The following is an 18,287-nucleotide window of genomic DNA, read 5'->3' as shown; positions in this document are numbered from 1 at the left end:
ACCAGTCTGACTGACCCTGGCAGTGGGCTGGGGGCAGACATCAGGTCTGACTGTGGCCCCGCCCACCAACTCATGTCACTCCAGACAGGACAGGGGAAGAGCCCTGCAGTTCCCCACCACCCCAGGGACTACCCAAAATGACGAAACAGAGGAATTCTCCCCAAAAGAAACTCCAGGAAGTAGCGACAGTTAACGAACTGATCAAAAACGATTTAAGCAATGTAACAGAAAATGAATTTAAAACAATAGTCATAAAATTAATCGCTGGGCTTGAAAAAAGTATAGAGGACAGCAGAGAATCTATTACTACAGAGATCAAGGGACTAACAAACAGTCAGGAGGAGCTAAAAACTGCCATAAATAGGCTGCAAAATAAAATGGATGTGACCACAGCTCAGATTGAAGAGGCAGAGGAGAGAAAAGGTGAGTGAGAAGATAAAATTATGGAAAAAGAGGAAGCTGAGAAAAAGAGATAAAAAATCCAGGACTATGAGGGGAGAATTAGAGAACTAAGTGACACAATTAAACATAATAACATATGCATAATTGGGATCCCAGAGGAGGAAGAGAGAGGGAAAGGCGCTGAAGGTGTACTTGAAGAAATCATAGGTGAGAACTTCCCTGATCTGGGGAAGGAAAAAGGCATTGAAATCCAAGAGGCACAGAGAACTCCCTTCAGATGTAACTTGAATCGATCTTCTGCACAACATATCATAGTCAAACTGGCAAAATACAAGGATAAAGAGAAAATTCTGAAAGCAGCTAGGGATAAACATGCTCTAACATATAAAGGGAGACCGATAAGACTTGTGACCAATCTCTCTCCTGAAACGTGGCAAGCCAGAAAGGAATGGCAGGAAATCTTCAATGTGATGAACAGAAAAAATATGCAGCTGAGAATCCTTTATCCAGCAAGTCTGTCATTTAGAATAGAAGGAGAGATAAAGGTCTTCCCAAACAAAAACTGAAGGAATTCGTCACCACTAAACCAGCCCTACTAGAGATCCTAAGGGGGATCCTGTGAGATAAGGTACCAGAGACATCACTACAAGCATGAAACCTACCGACATCACAATGACTCTAAACCCATATCTTTCTATAATAACACTGAACATCAATGCACTAAATGCTCCAACCAAAAGACACAGGGTATCAGAATGGATAAAAAAAAACAAGACCCATCTATTTCCTGTCTACAAGAGACTCATTTTAGACCTGAGGACACCTTCAGATTGAAAGTGAGGGGATGGAGATCTATCATGCCACTGGAAGTCAAAAGAAAGCTGGAGTAGCCATACTTATATCAGACAAACTACACTTTAAATTAAAGGTTGTAACAAGAGATGAAGAAGGGCATTATATAATAATTACAGGGTCTATCCATCAGGAAGAGCAACAATTATAAATGTCTATGTGCCAAATACGGGAGCCCCCAAATATATAAAACAATTAATCACAAACATAAGCAACCTTATTGATAAGAATGTGGTAATCTCAGGGGACTTTAACACTCCACTTACAACAATGGATAGATCATCTACACACAGGATCAATAAAGAAACAAGGGTCCTGAATGATACATTGGATCAGATGGACTTGACAGATATATTAAGAACTCTGCATCCCAAAGCAACAGAATATACTTTCTTCTCGAGTGCACATGGAACATTCTCCAAGATAGATCACATACTGGGTCACAAAACAGCCCTTCATAAGTATACAAGAATTGAGATTATACCATGTACACTTTCAGACCACAATGCTATGGAAGCTTGAAATCAACCACAAGAAAAAGTCTGGAAAATGTCCAAAAGCATGGAGGTTAAAGAACACCCTACTAAAGAATGAATGGGTCAACCAGGCAATTAGAGAAGAAATTAAGAAATACATGGAAACAAACGAAAATGAAAATACAATCCAAACACTTTGGGATGCAGCAAAGGCAGTCCCGAGAGGAAAATACATTACAATCCAGGCCTATCTCAAGAAACAAGAAAACTCTCAAATACAAAATCTAACAGCACACCTAAAGGAAACAGAAGCAGAATAGCAAAGACACCCCAAACCCAGCAGAGAAAGAGAAATAATACAGATCAGAGAAGTAAACAATATAGAATCTAAAAAAAACTGTAGAGCAGATCAATGAAACCAAGAGTTGCTTTTTGAAAAAATAAACAGAATTGATAAACCTAGCCAGGCTCTCAAGAAGGGAGAGGACCCAAACAGATAAAATCAGGAATGAAAATGGAATTATTACAACCAATCCCTCAGAAATACAAGAACTTATCAGGGAATACTATGAAAAATTATATGCCAACAAACTGGAAAACCTGGAAGAAATGGACAAATTCCTAAACACCCACACACTCCCAAAACTCAAACAAGAAGAAATAGAAAGCTTGAACAGACCCACAACCAGCAAAGAAATTGAATCAGTTATCAAAAATCTCCCAACAAATAAGAGTCCAGGACCAGATGGCTTCCCAGGGGAGTTCCACCAGACGTTTAAAGCAGAGATAATACCTATCCTCCTCAAGCTGTTCCAAAAAATAGAAAGGGAAGGAAAACTCATTCTATGAAGTTTAGAATTCTATTCATTCCAGACTCATTCTATGAAGCCAGCATTACTTTCATTCCTAAACCAGACAGAGACCCAGTAAAAAAAAAGAGAACTACAGGCCAATATCCCTGATGAATATGGATGCAAAAATTCTCAGTAAGATACTATTGAGCAAATCGAATTCAACAGCATATAAAAAGAATTATTCACCATGATCAAGTGGGATTCATTCCTGGGCTGCAGGGCTGGTTCAACATTCGCAAATCAATCTCATACATCACATTAATAAAAGAAAAGATAAGAACCATAGGATCCTGTCAATTGATGCAGAAAAAGCATTTGACAAAATTCAGCATCCTTTCTTAATAAAAACCCTCGACAAAGTCGGGATAGAAGGAACATACTTAAACATCATAAAAGCCATTTATGAAAAGCCCACAGCTAACATCATCCTCAATGGGGAAAAACTGAGAGCTTTCCCCGAGATCAGGAACACGACAGGGGTGTCCACTCTCACCGCTGTTGTTTAACATAGTATTGGAAGCGCTAGCATCAGCAATCAGACAACAAAAGGAAATCAAAGGCATCAAAATTGGCAAAGATGAAGTCAAGCTTTCACTTTTTGCAGATGACATGATATTATACATGGAAAATCCGATAGACTCCACCACAAGTCTGCTAGAACTCATACATGAATTCAGCAGAGTCGCAGGACAGAAAATCAATGTACAGAAATCAGTTGCGTTCTCATACACTAGTAATGAGGCAACAGAAAGACAAAGAAACTGATCGCATTCACAACTGCACCAAGAAGCATAAAATACCTAGGAATAAACCTAACCAAAGATGTAAAAGATCTGTATGCTGCAAACTATAGAAAGCTTATGAAGGAAATTGAAGAAGATATAAAGAAACAGAAAAACATTCCATGCTCATGGATTAGAAGAATAAATTTTGTTAAAATGTCAATACTACCCAAAGCAATCTACACATTCAATGCAATCCCAATCAAAATTGCACCAGCATTCTTCTCAAAGCTAGAACAAGCAATCCTAAAATTTGTATGGAACCACAAAAGACCCCGAATAGCAAAAGTAATTTTGAAGACCAAAGCAGGAGGCGTCACAATCCCAGACTTTAGCCTCTACTACAAAGCTGTCATCATCAAGACAGCATGGTATTGGCACAAAAACAGACACAAAGACCAATGGAATAGAACAGAAACCCCAGAACTAGACCCACAAATGTATGGCCAACTGATCTTTGACAAAGCAGGAAAGAATATCCAATGGAAAAAAGACAGTCTCTTTAATAAACGGTGCTGGGAGAGTTGGACAGCAACACGCAGAAGAATGAAACTAGGTCACTTTCTTACACCATTCACAAAACTAAACTCAAAATGGATAAAGGACCTGAATGTGAGACAGGAAACCATCAAAACCCTAGAGGAGAAAGCAGGAAAAGACCTCTCTGACCTCAGCCGCAGCAATTTCTTACTTGACACATCCCCAAAGGCAAGGGAATTAAAAGCAAAAATGAACTATTGGGACCTCATGAAGATTAAAAGCTTCTGCATGCAAAGGAAACAATCAACAAAACTAAAAGGCAACCAACGGAATGGGAAAAGATATTTGCAAATGACATATCAGACAAAGGGCTAGTATCCAAAATCTATAAAAAGATCACCAAACTCCACACCCAAAAATCAAATAATCCAGTGAAGAAATGGGCAGAAAACATGAATAGACACTTCTCTAAAGAAGACATCCGGATGGCCAACAGGCACATGAAAAGATGCTCTACGTTGCTCCTCATCAGGGAAATACAAATCAAAACCACACTCAGCTATCACCTCACGCCAGTCAGAGTGGCTAAAATGAACAAATCAGTAGATTGCAGATGCTGGAGAGGATGTGGAGAAACGGGAACCCTCTTGCACTGTTGGTGGGAATGCAAACTGGTGCAGCCGCTCTGGAAAACAGTGTGGAGTTGCCTCAAAAAATTAAAAATAGACCTACCTTATGACCCAGCAATAGCACTGCTAGGAATTTACCCAAGTGACACAGGAGTGCTGATGCATAGGAGCACTTGTACCCCAACGTTTATAGCAGCACTTTCAACAATAGCCAAATTATGGAAAGAGCCTAAATGTCCATCAACTGACGAATGGGTAAAGAAATTATGGTTTATATACACAATGGAATACCACATGGCAATAAGAAAGAATGAAATATGGCCCTTTGTACCAACGTGGATGGAACTGGCTAGTGTTAAGTGAAATAAGTCATACAGAGAAAGACAGATACCTTACGTTTTCACTCTTATGTGGATCGTGAGAAACTTAACAGAAGTCTATGGGGGAGGGGAAGAAAAAAAAAGAGGTTAGAGAGGGAATGAGCCGAAGCACAGAGACTCTTAAAAACTGAGAACAAACTGAGGGTTGGTGGGGGGTGGGACGGAGAGGAGGGTGGGTGATGGGTATTGAGGAGGGTACCTTTTGGGATGAGCACTGGGTGTTGTATGGAAACCAATTTGACAATAAATTTCATGTTAAAAAAAATAAAATAAACATTAAAAAAATAAATTAAACAAACATTAAAAAAACTAAACAGAATTTAGCAAATCAATGCCAACCACATATAAAAAGGTCAATATATAGTAAGTATGGGTTTTATACAAGGAATGCAAACTCCATATAAAAATTCAATGTGGGGCGCCTAGTCGGGTAAGCGTCTGACTTTAGCTCAGGTCATGATCTCACAGTTCATGGGTTTGAGCACTGCATCGGGCTCTGTGCCGACAGCTAAGAGCCTGGAGCCTGCTTCCAATTCTGCATCTCCCTCTCTCTCTGCCCCTCCCCCGCTCGTGCTTGCACTCTCTTTAAAAAAAAAAAAAAAAACACTAAAAAAAATAAAAATAAAAAAATTATAACTCAATGTAATTCACCACATTAACAGAATAAAAGAAAATGTACTAAAATGTAATCTCAATTACACTAAATGTAGTATTAGATAAAATTCAAATCCATTCATGATTTTAAAAAACTTGTAAAAAGGAAGAACAAAAAAGTATTTACGTTTAAGAGTATTTATAGCTAGTAACATGCTCAATGGTAAAATACTGGGCACTTTCCTGCTGTAGTTGGGAACAAAGAAGAATGTTAATTTTCTACCCCACAGTGCAATAAAGAAATAAAAGGTACAAGCACTGGAAAGAAAGATGTAAAACTGTCACTATTTGCAAATGGCATGACCGTGTACATAGGCAATCCAAAAGAAAAGACCAAAAACTGTTAGACAAGTCAGAAAGGCCAATGAATGGAAGGTGAATATACTAAAACAATTCTATTTCTGAGTACTGATGACATACTTAGAAAATAATTTTTTAATTTTTATTTAAATCTAAGTTAACATACAGTGTAATAATGATTTCAGCAGAAGTTAATGATTCATCACTTACATATAACACCCAGTGGTCATCCCAACATGCCCTCCTTAATGCCAATCGCCCATTTACCCCATTCCCCCAACCTACATCCCTCAAGCAAGCCTCAGTTTGTGCTCTGTTTTTAAGTCTCTTATGGTTTGCCTCCCTCTCTGTTTATCTTATTTTTCCTTCCTTTCCCCTATGTTCGTCTGTTTCTTGAATTCCACATATGTATGAAATCATATGCTATTTATCTTTCTCTGACTTGTTTCACTTAGCATAATACACTCTACTTCCATCCATGTTCTTGCAAGTGGTAAGATTTCATTCTTTTCGATCACTGAGTAACATTCCATTATATGTATATATGTATGTATGTGTGTGTGTGTGTGTGTGTGTGTGTGTGTGTGTATAACACATCTCCTTTATCCATTCAGTCAATGGACATTTGGACTCTTTCCGTAATTTGCCTATTGCTGATAGTGCTTCTATAAACACTGGGGTGCATGTGCCCCTTCAAATCAGCATTTTTGTATCCTTTGGAATAAATACCTAGTTTTTATTGCTGGGTCATAAGATAGTTCTATTTTTAATTTTTTGAGAAACCTCCATACTGTTTTCCAGAGTGACTGCACCAGTTTGCATTCCCACCAACAGCACAAAAGTTTTCCCCTAGCTCTACATCCTTGCCAACATCTGTTGCTTCCTGAGTTATCAATTTTAGCCATTCTGACAGGTAGAAGGTGGTACGTCGTTGTGGTTTTGACTTGTATTTTAGAAAACGAAAAATTTTTTAAATGCTGCTTATAACAAAAGATCATATTTAATGATATATGTGCAATGCTTCTCAGAAAACTTCAAATCATTGCTGAGAAAAATTGAAGACCTAAAAATACACAAAGTAATGTTCTGCACATGGATTTAAAAACTCACTATGTCAACACAATATGTGTTAAGGTTAATTCCTCCCAGAGTAATCTGATTTGATGTAATCGCAACAAAAATGTCAGTGGGTTTCCCCTTTGGAGGAAAATTAATTCTAAAATTTACAATTTGAAATTAAAACATATATGGAAATGCAAAGGACTTACAACAGTTATGACAAGGAAAAAAGAACAGTTACACAAATTACACTATGAGATACCAAAATGTACTGTAAAAGTCAGTATGGTAGTGACACAAGAATAGACTAATGGGCTACAGAGCAGATACAGAGTTCAGAAATCCACATACATTTGACAACCTGATTTGCAACTAAGACTTCAATAGAAAAAGAATGGTTCAACAAGTGGTGTGAATCAACTGATTATCAAAGAAAAAAAGGTACATCTTAACCTCTACTTCACACTTATAGAAAAATTAATTTGGATAAATCAAAGAAAATAAAGCTTCTAAAAGAAAACAAAAAGCAATATGCAAAAACAATGAAACTGGACCACTTACTTATACCATACACAAAAATAAATTCGAAATGGATTAAAGACCTAAATGTGAGACTTGAAAACATAAAAATCCTGGAAGAGAATGCAACAGTAACTTCTTTGACTTAGCCATAGCAATTTCTTTCTAGATAAGTCTCCGGAAGCAAGGGGACTAAAGTACAAATCAACTATTGGAACTTCATCAAAATAAAAAGTTTCTGCACAGTGAAGGAAACAATCAACAAAACTAAAAGGCAACCTACAGAAGGGGAAAAGATTGCAAATGACATCCAATAAAAGGTTAGCATCCAAAATTTATAAAGAACTTATCAAACTCAACACCCAAAACATAAATAATCCAATTAAATAATGGGCAGAAGACATGAATAGACATTTCTCCAAAGAATACGTACAGATGGACAACAGGCACATGAAAAGATGCTCAGCATCACTCATCATCAGGGAAAGGGATAAGGCATCCTGATAGCTATAGCAGCATTACCAACAATAACCAAATTATGGAAAGAGACCAAATGTCTGTAAATAGATGAATGGATAAAGAAGCAATGTGTGTGTGTATACACACAATGGAATATTACTCAGCCATCAAAAGAATGAAATCTTGCCATTTGCAATGACATGGATGAAGCTAGAGTATATCATGCTAATTAAAATAAGTCAGAGAAAGACACATACTATATGATTTCACTGATATATGGAATTTAAGAAACAAAAAGGAGCACAGAAGGAAAAGAGACGCAAACCAATTAACAGACTCTTAACTATTGAGAATAAAGTAATCGTTACCAGAGGAGGGGGAGGGGATGGGTGAAATAGGTGATGGGGATTAAGGACTGCACTCATCATGATGAGCACGGGGTGATTCAAATAAAAATACCACCCCCCCCCCCCCCCACACACACACACAAGAAAAAACACAAAGAAAACAAGAGAATATCTTCATGTTCCTGGAATAAGCAAATATTTCTTTTTTTTTTAATTTTTTTTTTTAACGTTTTATTTATTTTTGAGACAGGGAGAGACAGAGCATGAACAGGGAAGAGTCAGAGAGAGGGAGACACAGAATCCGAAACAGGCTCCAGGCCCTGAGCTGTCAGCACAGAGCCCGGCGTGGGGCTCGAACTCACGGACCACGAGATCATGACCTGAGCCGAAGTCGGCCGCTCAACCGACTGAGCCACCCAGGTGCCCCAGCAAATATTTCTTAAACACAAAAGAAAAGACTGAAAACTTAGACCTCAATGAAATTATGAGCTTCTATTCACCCAAAGATAACTTTAAGAGACTAAAAAGACCAGCCACAGACTGGGAGAAGATACTGTAAAACATACTTGGCAAAGGACTCATTTCCAAAATATGTAGAGAACCACTACACGTCAATTAAAAAAAAAAAAAAAAAAACCCAATTTTTTAAAAAGGCGAAAGAATAAAGGCTTTACAAAGAAGTATATCCAAATAGCCATAAGCAGCATATGAAAATGTGCTCAACATCATTAGTCATTAGGGAAATGCAATTTTCTTTTTAATTTTTTTAATGTTTATTTATTTTTGAGAGAGAGAAGGAGAAAGCACGTGCAAGCAGGGTAGTGGTGGAGAGGAAGGGAGACACAGAATCTAAAGCAGGCTCCAGGCTCTGAGCTATTAGCACAGAGCCTGATGTGGGGCTCAAACGCACTAACAGTGAGATCATGACCTGAGCCCAAGTCAGACGCTTAACCAACAGGGCCACCCAGGTGTCCCAGGACATGCAAATTTAAACTGATATACCACTACACACCCACCAGAAAGGCTAAAATTAAAATAACAAACATACGAAGTAATAGCAAACATTCAAAGTAAATGGACCTCTCATACACTGTTGGTGAGAATGTAAATTAATAAAACCACTTTGGAAAACTATTTGGCAGTATCCGTCAAAGTTCAATATATACACACATACACACACCCTAAGTATACACCTAAGGGAAATTTTCCACCAAAACACACGTACAAGAATGTTCACAAGAGCTTTCTTCATAATAGCCAAAAGTAGAAAGCATCCCAATGTACATCAATGGAAAAATAAATTGTGAATCTTTAGCCAATGTAATCCTACAAGGCAATACAAAGAACTACAGCTCCTGCAACAGCATGGGTTGACCTTAGCCATAAGGTCAAACAAAAACAGCCACACACATGTGATTCCAATTCATTAAGGTTCAAGAACAGGTAAATTTCTCTGTGTATATATAAGTCAGAATAATAGTCACCCGTTTTAGGGATAGGGCTACCGATTTGCAAAAGGGAGCAGGAAATATTCTGTATCTTTTTTTTTAATATTTCTTTATTTTGAGGAAAAGGGAGCGCACACGAGCAGGGAAAGAGCAGAGAAAGAATCGCAAGCAGGCTCAGTGCTCCAGCCAGATGGTAGGGGAGGCTCGATCCTACAACGAGACCACTCGAGCCGAAATCAAGAGTCTCACGCTCAATTGACTGAGCTACCCAGGTGCCCAGGGAATATTCTATTTCTTGATTGAGATAGCAGTTACACAGGTGTATACATACATAAAAACTGAGCTATATACTTAGGACTTGTGCTTTTAAAAAATGAAGATATTAAGACAAACTTGGAGAGAAAGGGAAGGAACCAAGAGTATTATTTCTTAGTGATAACTAGATTACTCAATAATACAGGAAGAGTGGAATATAAAATTAACTTTCACCATCAGATTAAGACTTCCCTTATCTCCTATGCATGATGATACCTGCATTGATACGTGCATAGGAAAATGTCTGGAAACACCCAAATAAAAATATTAATAGTGGACAGCCCTAGATAGTGGGAGTAGAAAGACTTTCATTTTTTTTACTTAATAGCTTTTGCATATGATTTGAATTTCTAATATTTATTGATATTTTTACTTTTTAATTTAAAAAATAAAATAAAATCCCTTACTAACGCTTAAAAAAAAAAATAAATAAATAAATAAATAAATAAATAAAAAAGACTTCCCTTATCTCCTACAAAGCAGTTATTCTGGCTCTTCTGAGTTTCCACAGATAATTTTTGTATCTCCGGGCCTAAGAGAGTTGCCTGGCATGTTAGTAATAAATGAACTCAATGAATTAATATATGAAATTTTAAATTACAGTTCATTTACATCAGACCAACCTCAAGCTAACAGAAAAAAAGCCTAAAGAGTAAGAAAGTTTTTAATTTTGCTGACATTCTCAATTTGGGTTTACTCAATTCCAGCTTCATTCACAATCTTAGCAATGTATATTAGCCTGTCCGGTAATGTTTGAGAACTAAGTAAGCAGACTGAACAATTCCGACAAGCACAATGAAACTGTTTTCCTATTTGTTGAGGCACCTTTTGGGAATCCAATTCTAACAAACCATCACTAGTAACAAACCATGAGATAAAAAAAAAAAAAAACTTCCGTAAAAGAAGGTCTGTAGTTTCAGGGTAAACCAGAATACTTTAACAGAAAATTTAAGCTTTTAAAGCATAAAGCCGAAGTGCAGAATTCCTAAACAAGCTGTAAATGTTTCCAGGTAATGACAGCTACACAGCTTACCTGTTCCAGCACATCCAACTTTAACTCGAGCTTGCTGAGAACCACGTCTCCACCCCATAGTGAAAGCTGTAGATCTGACGGCTTTAAATTCTTGATGTAGCGATTCACATAGCTCATTAAAATTGGAGTCACATAGGACTCCAGCATCTTTTAAGGTGCAGAGGAGTCAAAGTCAGAAGCTGAAGGGGGTAAAGGCAAACATGAAAAGTAACTGAGTCGGTGGTGCAGCCAAAGAAAAAGCATTTCTCAGGAGGGGTTGAAAAGGCCGAAAAGCAACAGTCCCCACCAAAGCAGCCGCTCGCCTCCTCCCTGAAGCCGAAAAAAACGAGTGGACTCTCTCCTCCAACTGCGACTTCCTCACTACTACAACTGCCCTCAACTCGCCTGGCGAAGGGTGGGAGGAATAGGGTTGAACCGAAGACAGCGAATCCCCTGAGGTGGGAGAACGAAGCGAGCGGGATCCCCTTTGGCCGCCACAAACCCTCACCAGCCCAGCCGCCCCACGAGGCCCTCGCCTCCAGGAACCCAGCCGGATCTACCACCGTAGAACTCGGAGGGGAACCAGGCCGGCTCCAGCCCCGGGGCCGTACCGCACCCTCCGCCGACACTTACGCCAAAAAGTACTGTGGCGTCCCTTACACCTCCCGGTACCCGGCACCCGGCACCCGCCCCCGGCGGCGGCGCAGCTCCGGTACGGAGCCACTTCCGGGTGTTGCCCCTTCGGTGCTCAAAACAAACTGTCCCGCCACCGCCACCACTCGACTCCGCAGCGGGGCCGGAGCTCCCAGGCTGCAGCAGCCACTCGGCGCGTCTTCTTGGGAGACCTCTCGTGTTGGGCTAGCCTGGTCCCCGCTCAGACCCCGCCAGCGTTTTAAGACAAAGCTCTAGGAAATGCGCGGGGGAGGTGGGCGGACCGGTAAAGAGGGGACACCGGCTATCCGGAAGTGGCGCTCCGAGGCAAAGCGGCTGCGGGAGGTTGAAGTCGCGTATGGGTGGGGAAGTACGGACGGCCTCGGGTCGGATGAGGAGGAAGAAAGCGGGTACCAAAGCCCCGAAAACACAAGTGACTATTGTTTTTCTTGGGAAACGGATGGCCTGGGGAGAGGAACTTGGGTTCAGTAGGCAGGGCAATAGCGAGAAGGCCGCAGGTAGGAGCAGCGAGGTGTTGCAGGCGGGGCAGATTTAAATTTCGATCCGAGGTTCACTTGCTGGAGGAAAAGTGGAAAATTAAAGGAATTAGGATGTGTAATTTAGGGGAATGCATTTTGACCAAACGTGTGGACAAACCCTCGCGCTCTTTGGCAAAGCAGTGGTTGAGTATGCCTAACTTTGCTGATGCGGGCGGGAAAGGAATGGCTAAAAAGAAGATCGTGAAGAACTATTATTGGGTTGCAGTCTGATGTGGGACTTTCGAAAACTCGAGGGAATATCTGAAGGAAGAAGGATATAAAACCCCCAGAGATAAAATGAAAAGAAATAGCTGATAAGAAATGAATTCAAGACTTTTAAGAGGCTATGTTGGTTTTGTTAGGACGAAATGAATGTATAAAATACTACCTCTCCTTCCAGTATTTTGCAAACTAACAAAACAGAGAAACTCAAACACCTAACTCAGAAAAATATACGCTGGGTTTACACAGAACATGCTCCCTGATTTTTGGCCAGACTTATTCTAGGTAACCTCAAGAAAAAAATTACTGCATTTTGAAAATAGACTTGCGTTATAAAGTGATTAAAATACCCACGCATATTGCTGCATTTAACAAAATAGTTCATAGTATTTAAAAAATTTTTAAGCTCTTTACTGGAATTCAAGTTACGATTTCTTGAAACAGTGTTAGAAACGGCAATAGAAAAGAGACATAAGTGAAGATGCCAAGCTATTTAGATTTTTTATGTTTATGAAAGTTTCGGGGGGGAGGGGGAAGCAGGTAATTGCTAATTCAGAGCAACTGTCCCCTCACAAAAAGCCTGATGAACAACCCATGTAATCTGGGTCTTATTAAACCCCATTGAATAGCAAAGTAAATTAAGTAATTTGTTATCTATTTCACCTGAAAAGCAAAGAAGCTGCCGTGACTCAAAAATCTTTTTTTTTTTTTTTTATTTTTTTTAACGTTTATTTTTGAGACAGAGAGAGACAGAGCATGAACAGGGGAGGGGCAGAGAGAGAGGGAGACACAGAATCTGAAACAGGCTCCAGGCTCTGAGCTGTCAGCACAGAGCCCGACGCGGGGCTCTAACTCACGGACCCTGAGATCATGACCTGAGCTGAAGTCGAACGCTTAACGCTTAACCGACTGAGCCACCCAGGCGCCCCGACTCAAAAATCTTAATATAGAAAAATAGCTCCACTAATTGTATGAAAGCCCTAGTGGTCTAGAATTGAATCTACAGGTCTTGTTAGTTCTAGAGAAAGAAAAAGGGCCTAGTCTTAACTTGTGTGGCAATTTAATATATAAGAACAGTGACTTAATATAAACTTAACTAGATTTTTTTACCATGCTGTATAAACAAATAATGATGTACTAGACAATTTTTGTTCTAGGATGCCATTTCTCTCTTGGAGCCAACAAATAATATTTGCCAGATTCCTGCCTTGAGAAAATTATTTGGTCATTGATTTTTTTGTTTGGTTTTAAGTAAAAGAAAAAAAGTATTGGTTTCCAACCTGTGTTCCATTGCACCCTGTTTTCTAACCAGTCAAAATAATTTTTTTCTTTCTCCAAATTTTTATTTAAATTCCAGTTAACATACAGTGTAATGTTAGTTTCAGGTGTAGAATTTAGTGATTCATCACTTCCATACAACACCCAGTGCTCATCACAGCAAGTGCTCTCCTTAATACCCATCACCTATTTTACACATCCCCTGCCCACCTCCTCTCCAGTAACTGTTTGTTCTATGTAGTTAAGAGTGTTAATTGCTTTGCCTCTCTTCCCCCACCCCAACTCATGTTCATTTGTTTATTAAATTCCACGAGTGAAATAATATGGCATTTGTCTTTCTCTGGCTACCTTATTTTGCTTAGCATAATACTTTCTAACTCCACCTAAATCATTGCAAATGGCAAGATTTCATTCCTTTCTATGGCTGAATAATATTCCATTGTATATATATACCACTTCTTTATCCATTCATCTATTGATGGGCATTTGGGCTCTTTCCACAATTTGGCTATTGTTGATAATCCAGCTATAAACATCAAGATGCACCTATCCCTTTGAATCACTATCTTTGTATCCTTTGGGTAAATACCCAGTAGTGCAATAGCTGGATCAGAGAGTAGTTCTATCTCTAATTTTTTGAGGAACCTCCGTACTGTTTTCCAGAGTGGCTGCACAAGTTTGCATTCCCACCAACAGTGCAAGAGGATTCCTTTTTCTCTACATCCTCACCAACGCCTGTTGTTTCTTGTGCTGTTAATTTTAGCCATTCTGACAGATGAGGTGGTAGCCCATTATAGTTTTGATTTGCATTTCCCTGATGATGAATGATGCTGAGCATCTTTTTATGTGTCTGTTGGTCATCTGTATGTCTTCTTTGGAGAAATGTCTATTCATGTCTTCTGCCCATTATTTAATTGGTTATGAATAACCAACAACCAAAAGGATGTTGAGTTTGATAAGTTCTTTATATATTTTGGATACTAACCCTTTATCAGATATGCCATTTGTGAATATCTTCTTCCATTCCAAAGGTTCCCTTTTAGTTTTGTGATTGTTTTCTTCACTGTGCAGAAGCTTATTTTGATGAAGTCTCAATAGTTTATTTTTGCTTTTATTTCCCTTGCTCAGGAGATGTATCTAGTAAGAAGTTGCTACTGCCAGTGTCAAAGAGGTTACTGCCTGTGTTCACTAGGATTTTGATTTTTTCCTGTCTTACATTTAGGTCTTTAATCCATTTTAAATTTATTTTTGTGTATGGTGTAAGAAAGTGGTCCAGTTTCATTCTTTTGCATGTTGCTGTCCAGTTTTCCCAACACCATTTGTTGAAAAGACTCTTTTTTCCATTGGCTATTCTTTCCTGCTTAGTTGAAGATTAATTTAACATATAATTATGGGTTAATTTCTGGGTTTTCTCTTCTGTCCCACTGATCTATGTGTCTGTTTTTATGCCAATACCATACTGTCGTGATCACTACAGCTTGGTAATATAACTTGAAGTCAGGAATAGTGATGCCTTCAGCTTTGCTTTTCTTTTTCAAGATTGCTTTGGCTATTTGGGGGGCGCCTGGGTGGCGCAGTCGGTTAAGCGTCCGACTTCAGCCAGGTCACGATCTCGCGGTCCGTGAGTTCGAGCCCCGCGTCAGGCTCTGGGCTGATGGCTCGGAGCCTGGAGCCTGTTTCCGATTCTGTGTCTCCCTCTCTCTCTGCCCCTCCCCCGTTCATGCTCTGTCTCTCTCTGTCCCAAAAAAATAAATTTAAAAAAAAAAAAACGTTGAAGATTGCTTTGGCTATTTGGGATCTTTTGTGTTACCTTACACATTTTAGGGTTGTTTGTTCAAGCTCTCTGAAAAATTCTGGTGGCATTTTCAAAGAGATTGTATTAAATGTGTAGATTACCTTGGGTGGCATAGACATTTTAACAATATTTGTTGTTCCAATCATGAGCATGGAATGTTTTTCCATTATGTCATCTTCAATTTCTTTCATCACTGTTTTATACTTTTCAGAGTACAGGTCTTTTACCTCTTTGGTTAGGTTTAGTCCTGGGTACCTATGGTTTTTGGTGTGATCATAAATGAGATTGATTCCTTGATTTCTCTTTCTGCTGCTTCAGTATTGGTGTATAGAAATGCAACATATTTCTGTACATTGATTTTGTATCCTGCGACTGAATACCTGTGTCTCAGTTCTAACAATTTTTTGGTGGAGTCTTTTGGGTTTTCTATTTATAGTGTGTCTTCTGCAAATAGTGAAAGTTTCACTTCTTCCTTGCCAATTGGGTGTCATTTCTTTCTGTTGTCTAGTTGCTGAGGCTAGGATATCCAGTACTGTGTTAAATAACAGTGGTGAGAGTGGACATCCCTTTGTTGTTCCTGACTGTAAAGGAAAAGCTCTCACTTTTTCCCCAATAAAGTGGATTTTTCATATATGGCCTTCATTATGTTGAGGTATGTTTCCTCTGTCCTTACTTTGTTAAGGGTTTTTATCATGAAGGGATGTTGTACTTGTTAAATGATTTTTCTGTATCTATTGAGGGGATCATATGGTTCTTATCCTTCATCTTTATTAATGGGGTATATCACATTGATATGCAAATTTTGAACCACAGTTGTAGCCCAGGATTAAATCCCACTTGACCATGGTGAATGATTCTTTTAATGTACTATTGGATTGAATTTGCTAGTATTTTGCTGAGATTTTTTGCATCCATGTTCATCAGCAATATTGGCCTGTAGTTGTCTTTTTTAGTGGAGTCTTTCTCGGTTTTGGGATCACAATAATGCTGGCCTCACTGAATGAATTTGGAAGTTTTCCTTCCATTTCTATTTTTTGGAAAAGTTTAAGAAGAAAAAACATTTGGTAGAATTCTCCTGGGAAGCAATCTAGCCCTGGACTTCTGTTTGTTGGGAGATTTTTTCTTACTGATCCAATTTCTTTGCTGTTTATCAGTCTGTTCAACTTTTGTATTTCTTCCTGTTTCAGTTTTGGTAGTTTATATGTTTCTAAGAATTTATCCATTTCTTGCAGGTTTTCCAGTTTGTTGGCATATAATTTTTATAATATAATAATTGTTTGTATTTCTGTGGTTTTGGTTGTTATTTCTCTTCTCTCATTTGTGATTTTATTCATTTAGGTCCTTTCTCTTTTTGATAAGTCTAGCTAGAGGTCTGTCAGTTTTGTTGTTGTTGTTGTTGTTTTTCAAAGAACCAGACCCTAATTTCATTGATGTGTTGTTGTTGTTGTTTAGTTTATATATCATTTATTTCTGCTCTAATCTTTATTATTTCCCTTACTCTGCTGGCTTTAGGCTTTGTTTGTTCTTTTTCTAGCTCCTTTAGGTATAAGGCTAGTTGTTTGAGATTTTTCTTGATTCTTGAGGTAGAATTGTATTGGTATATACTTACCTCTTATGACTACTATTGCTGCATCCCAAAAGTTTTGGATCTCATTTGTTTCCATGTATTTTTTTTTTTTACTTCTTCTTTGATTTCCCATTTGACCCATTCATTGTTTAGTAGTATGTTGTTTAGCTTCCATGTATTTGTGGTCTTTCCAATCTTTTTCTTGTGATTGACTTCAAGTTTCATAGCATTGTGGTCTGAAAATATGCATGGTATAGTCTTGATCTTTTTGTGCTTGTTGAGGCCTTATTTGTGACGTAGTATGCGATCTGTTCTGGAGAATGTCCCATGTGCATTTGAAAAGAATGTATTTTCTGCTTCAGGATGAAATGTTCTGAATATATCTATTAAGTCCATTTGGCCCAGTGTGTCATTCAAATCCAGTTTCCTTGTTGATTTTCTGCTTCAGTTATCTATCCATTGTTATAAGTGGGGTGTTAAAGTCTCCTACTATTACTGTATTATTATCAATGAGTTCCTTTATGTTTGTTATTGTTTCATATATTTGGGTACTTTCATGTTGGGGGCATAAATATTTATAATTGTTAGATTGTTTTGTTGGATAGTCCTCTTTATTATGATAGAGTGCCCCTCTTAATCTCTTGTTAAAGTCTTTGGTTTAAAATCTAGTTTGTCCGGTGTGCCTGGGTGGCTCAGTCAGTTGAGCATCCAACTCTTGGTTTTGCACTGGCAGGAATGCAGGTTTGACCAAGGGCAGTCGTGCCTGAGTGCAGGGGTATGACCTCACACAGATGCACTCCAAAAAGAGTGAACAGTCTCCCTGTGCATCTTAGGAGTTCCTCAGATCACACAGTCTTCCCCAGGGTTATTTGCCTGTCTCCTGTCCAGGAGAACTGCAGTGCCGTCAGGATTCTATCACAGCCAAACCCATTTAGACCTCTAAAACTCCAGTCTTTGAGCCCAACTGGTTGCAAAAATTCACAAAAATCAGCCCCTCTGTTTTCCCAGCCAATGGCTTTAGGGAAGTACTCTCCTTGTGTGTATCCCTGTGTGGTCCACTCTCTCACCTTTCTCTACAACTAGAGCTCCCTCCCCTCTGCAGTACCTGCAGTCTGTTTCTTCCCCAAACCTTGTCTCCACACTTCCTACCTTCCTCAATGTGGCCTCTTCTCTCCCTATAGTTGTGCAGTTTTTTCTGTCAGTCCTCAGGTCAATTTCTTGGGTATTCAGAATGACTTGACAGTTATCCAGTTGTGTTCGAGGGATG

The 18,287-nt window shown here is 38.9% G+C and overlaps 1 protein-coding gene across 14 annotated transcripts in view; it reads right to left on the bottom strand.

Annotated features, from left to right (window-relative positions):
* The window catches only part of VPS13B (vacuolar protein sorting 13 homolog B), an 805,543-nt gene extending 793,651 nt beyond the window's left edge, over window positions 1-11,892 (bottom strand). For 5 of the 14 annotated variants that reach the window (XM_058699592.1, XM_058699588.1, XM_058699591.1 and 2 more), the window contains exons 1-2: window positions 11,602-11,888; window positions 10,990-11,168 (exon numbers count right to left, since the gene is read on the bottom strand). In XM_058699592.1, the coding sequence (XP_058555575.1) occupies window positions 10,990-11,136 (147 nt within the window). In that variant the 5' untranslated portion in view covers window positions 11,137-11,168; window positions 11,602-11,888. Of the gene's footprint in view, window positions 1-10,989; window positions 11,169-11,275; window positions 11,557-11,601 lie in introns of those variants that run through there. The other 9 variants (XR_009253621.1, XM_058699595.1, XM_058699596.1 and 6 more) reach the window with 5 other exon arrangements.
* Window positions 11,893-18,287: the final 6,395 nt, after the last annotated feature.

This window comes from Neofelis nebulosa, chromosome 14 (assembly GCF_028018385.1).
Source record: "Neofelis nebulosa isolate mNeoNeb1 chromosome 14, mNeoNeb1.pri, whole genome shotgun sequence".
Classification (NCBI taxonomy): Eukaryota; Metazoa; Chordata; class Mammalia; order Carnivora; family Felidae; genus Neofelis; species Neofelis nebulosa.
Note: the sequence above shows the minus strand (reverse complement) of the source record. Positions and strands in the feature narration are given on the sequence as shown.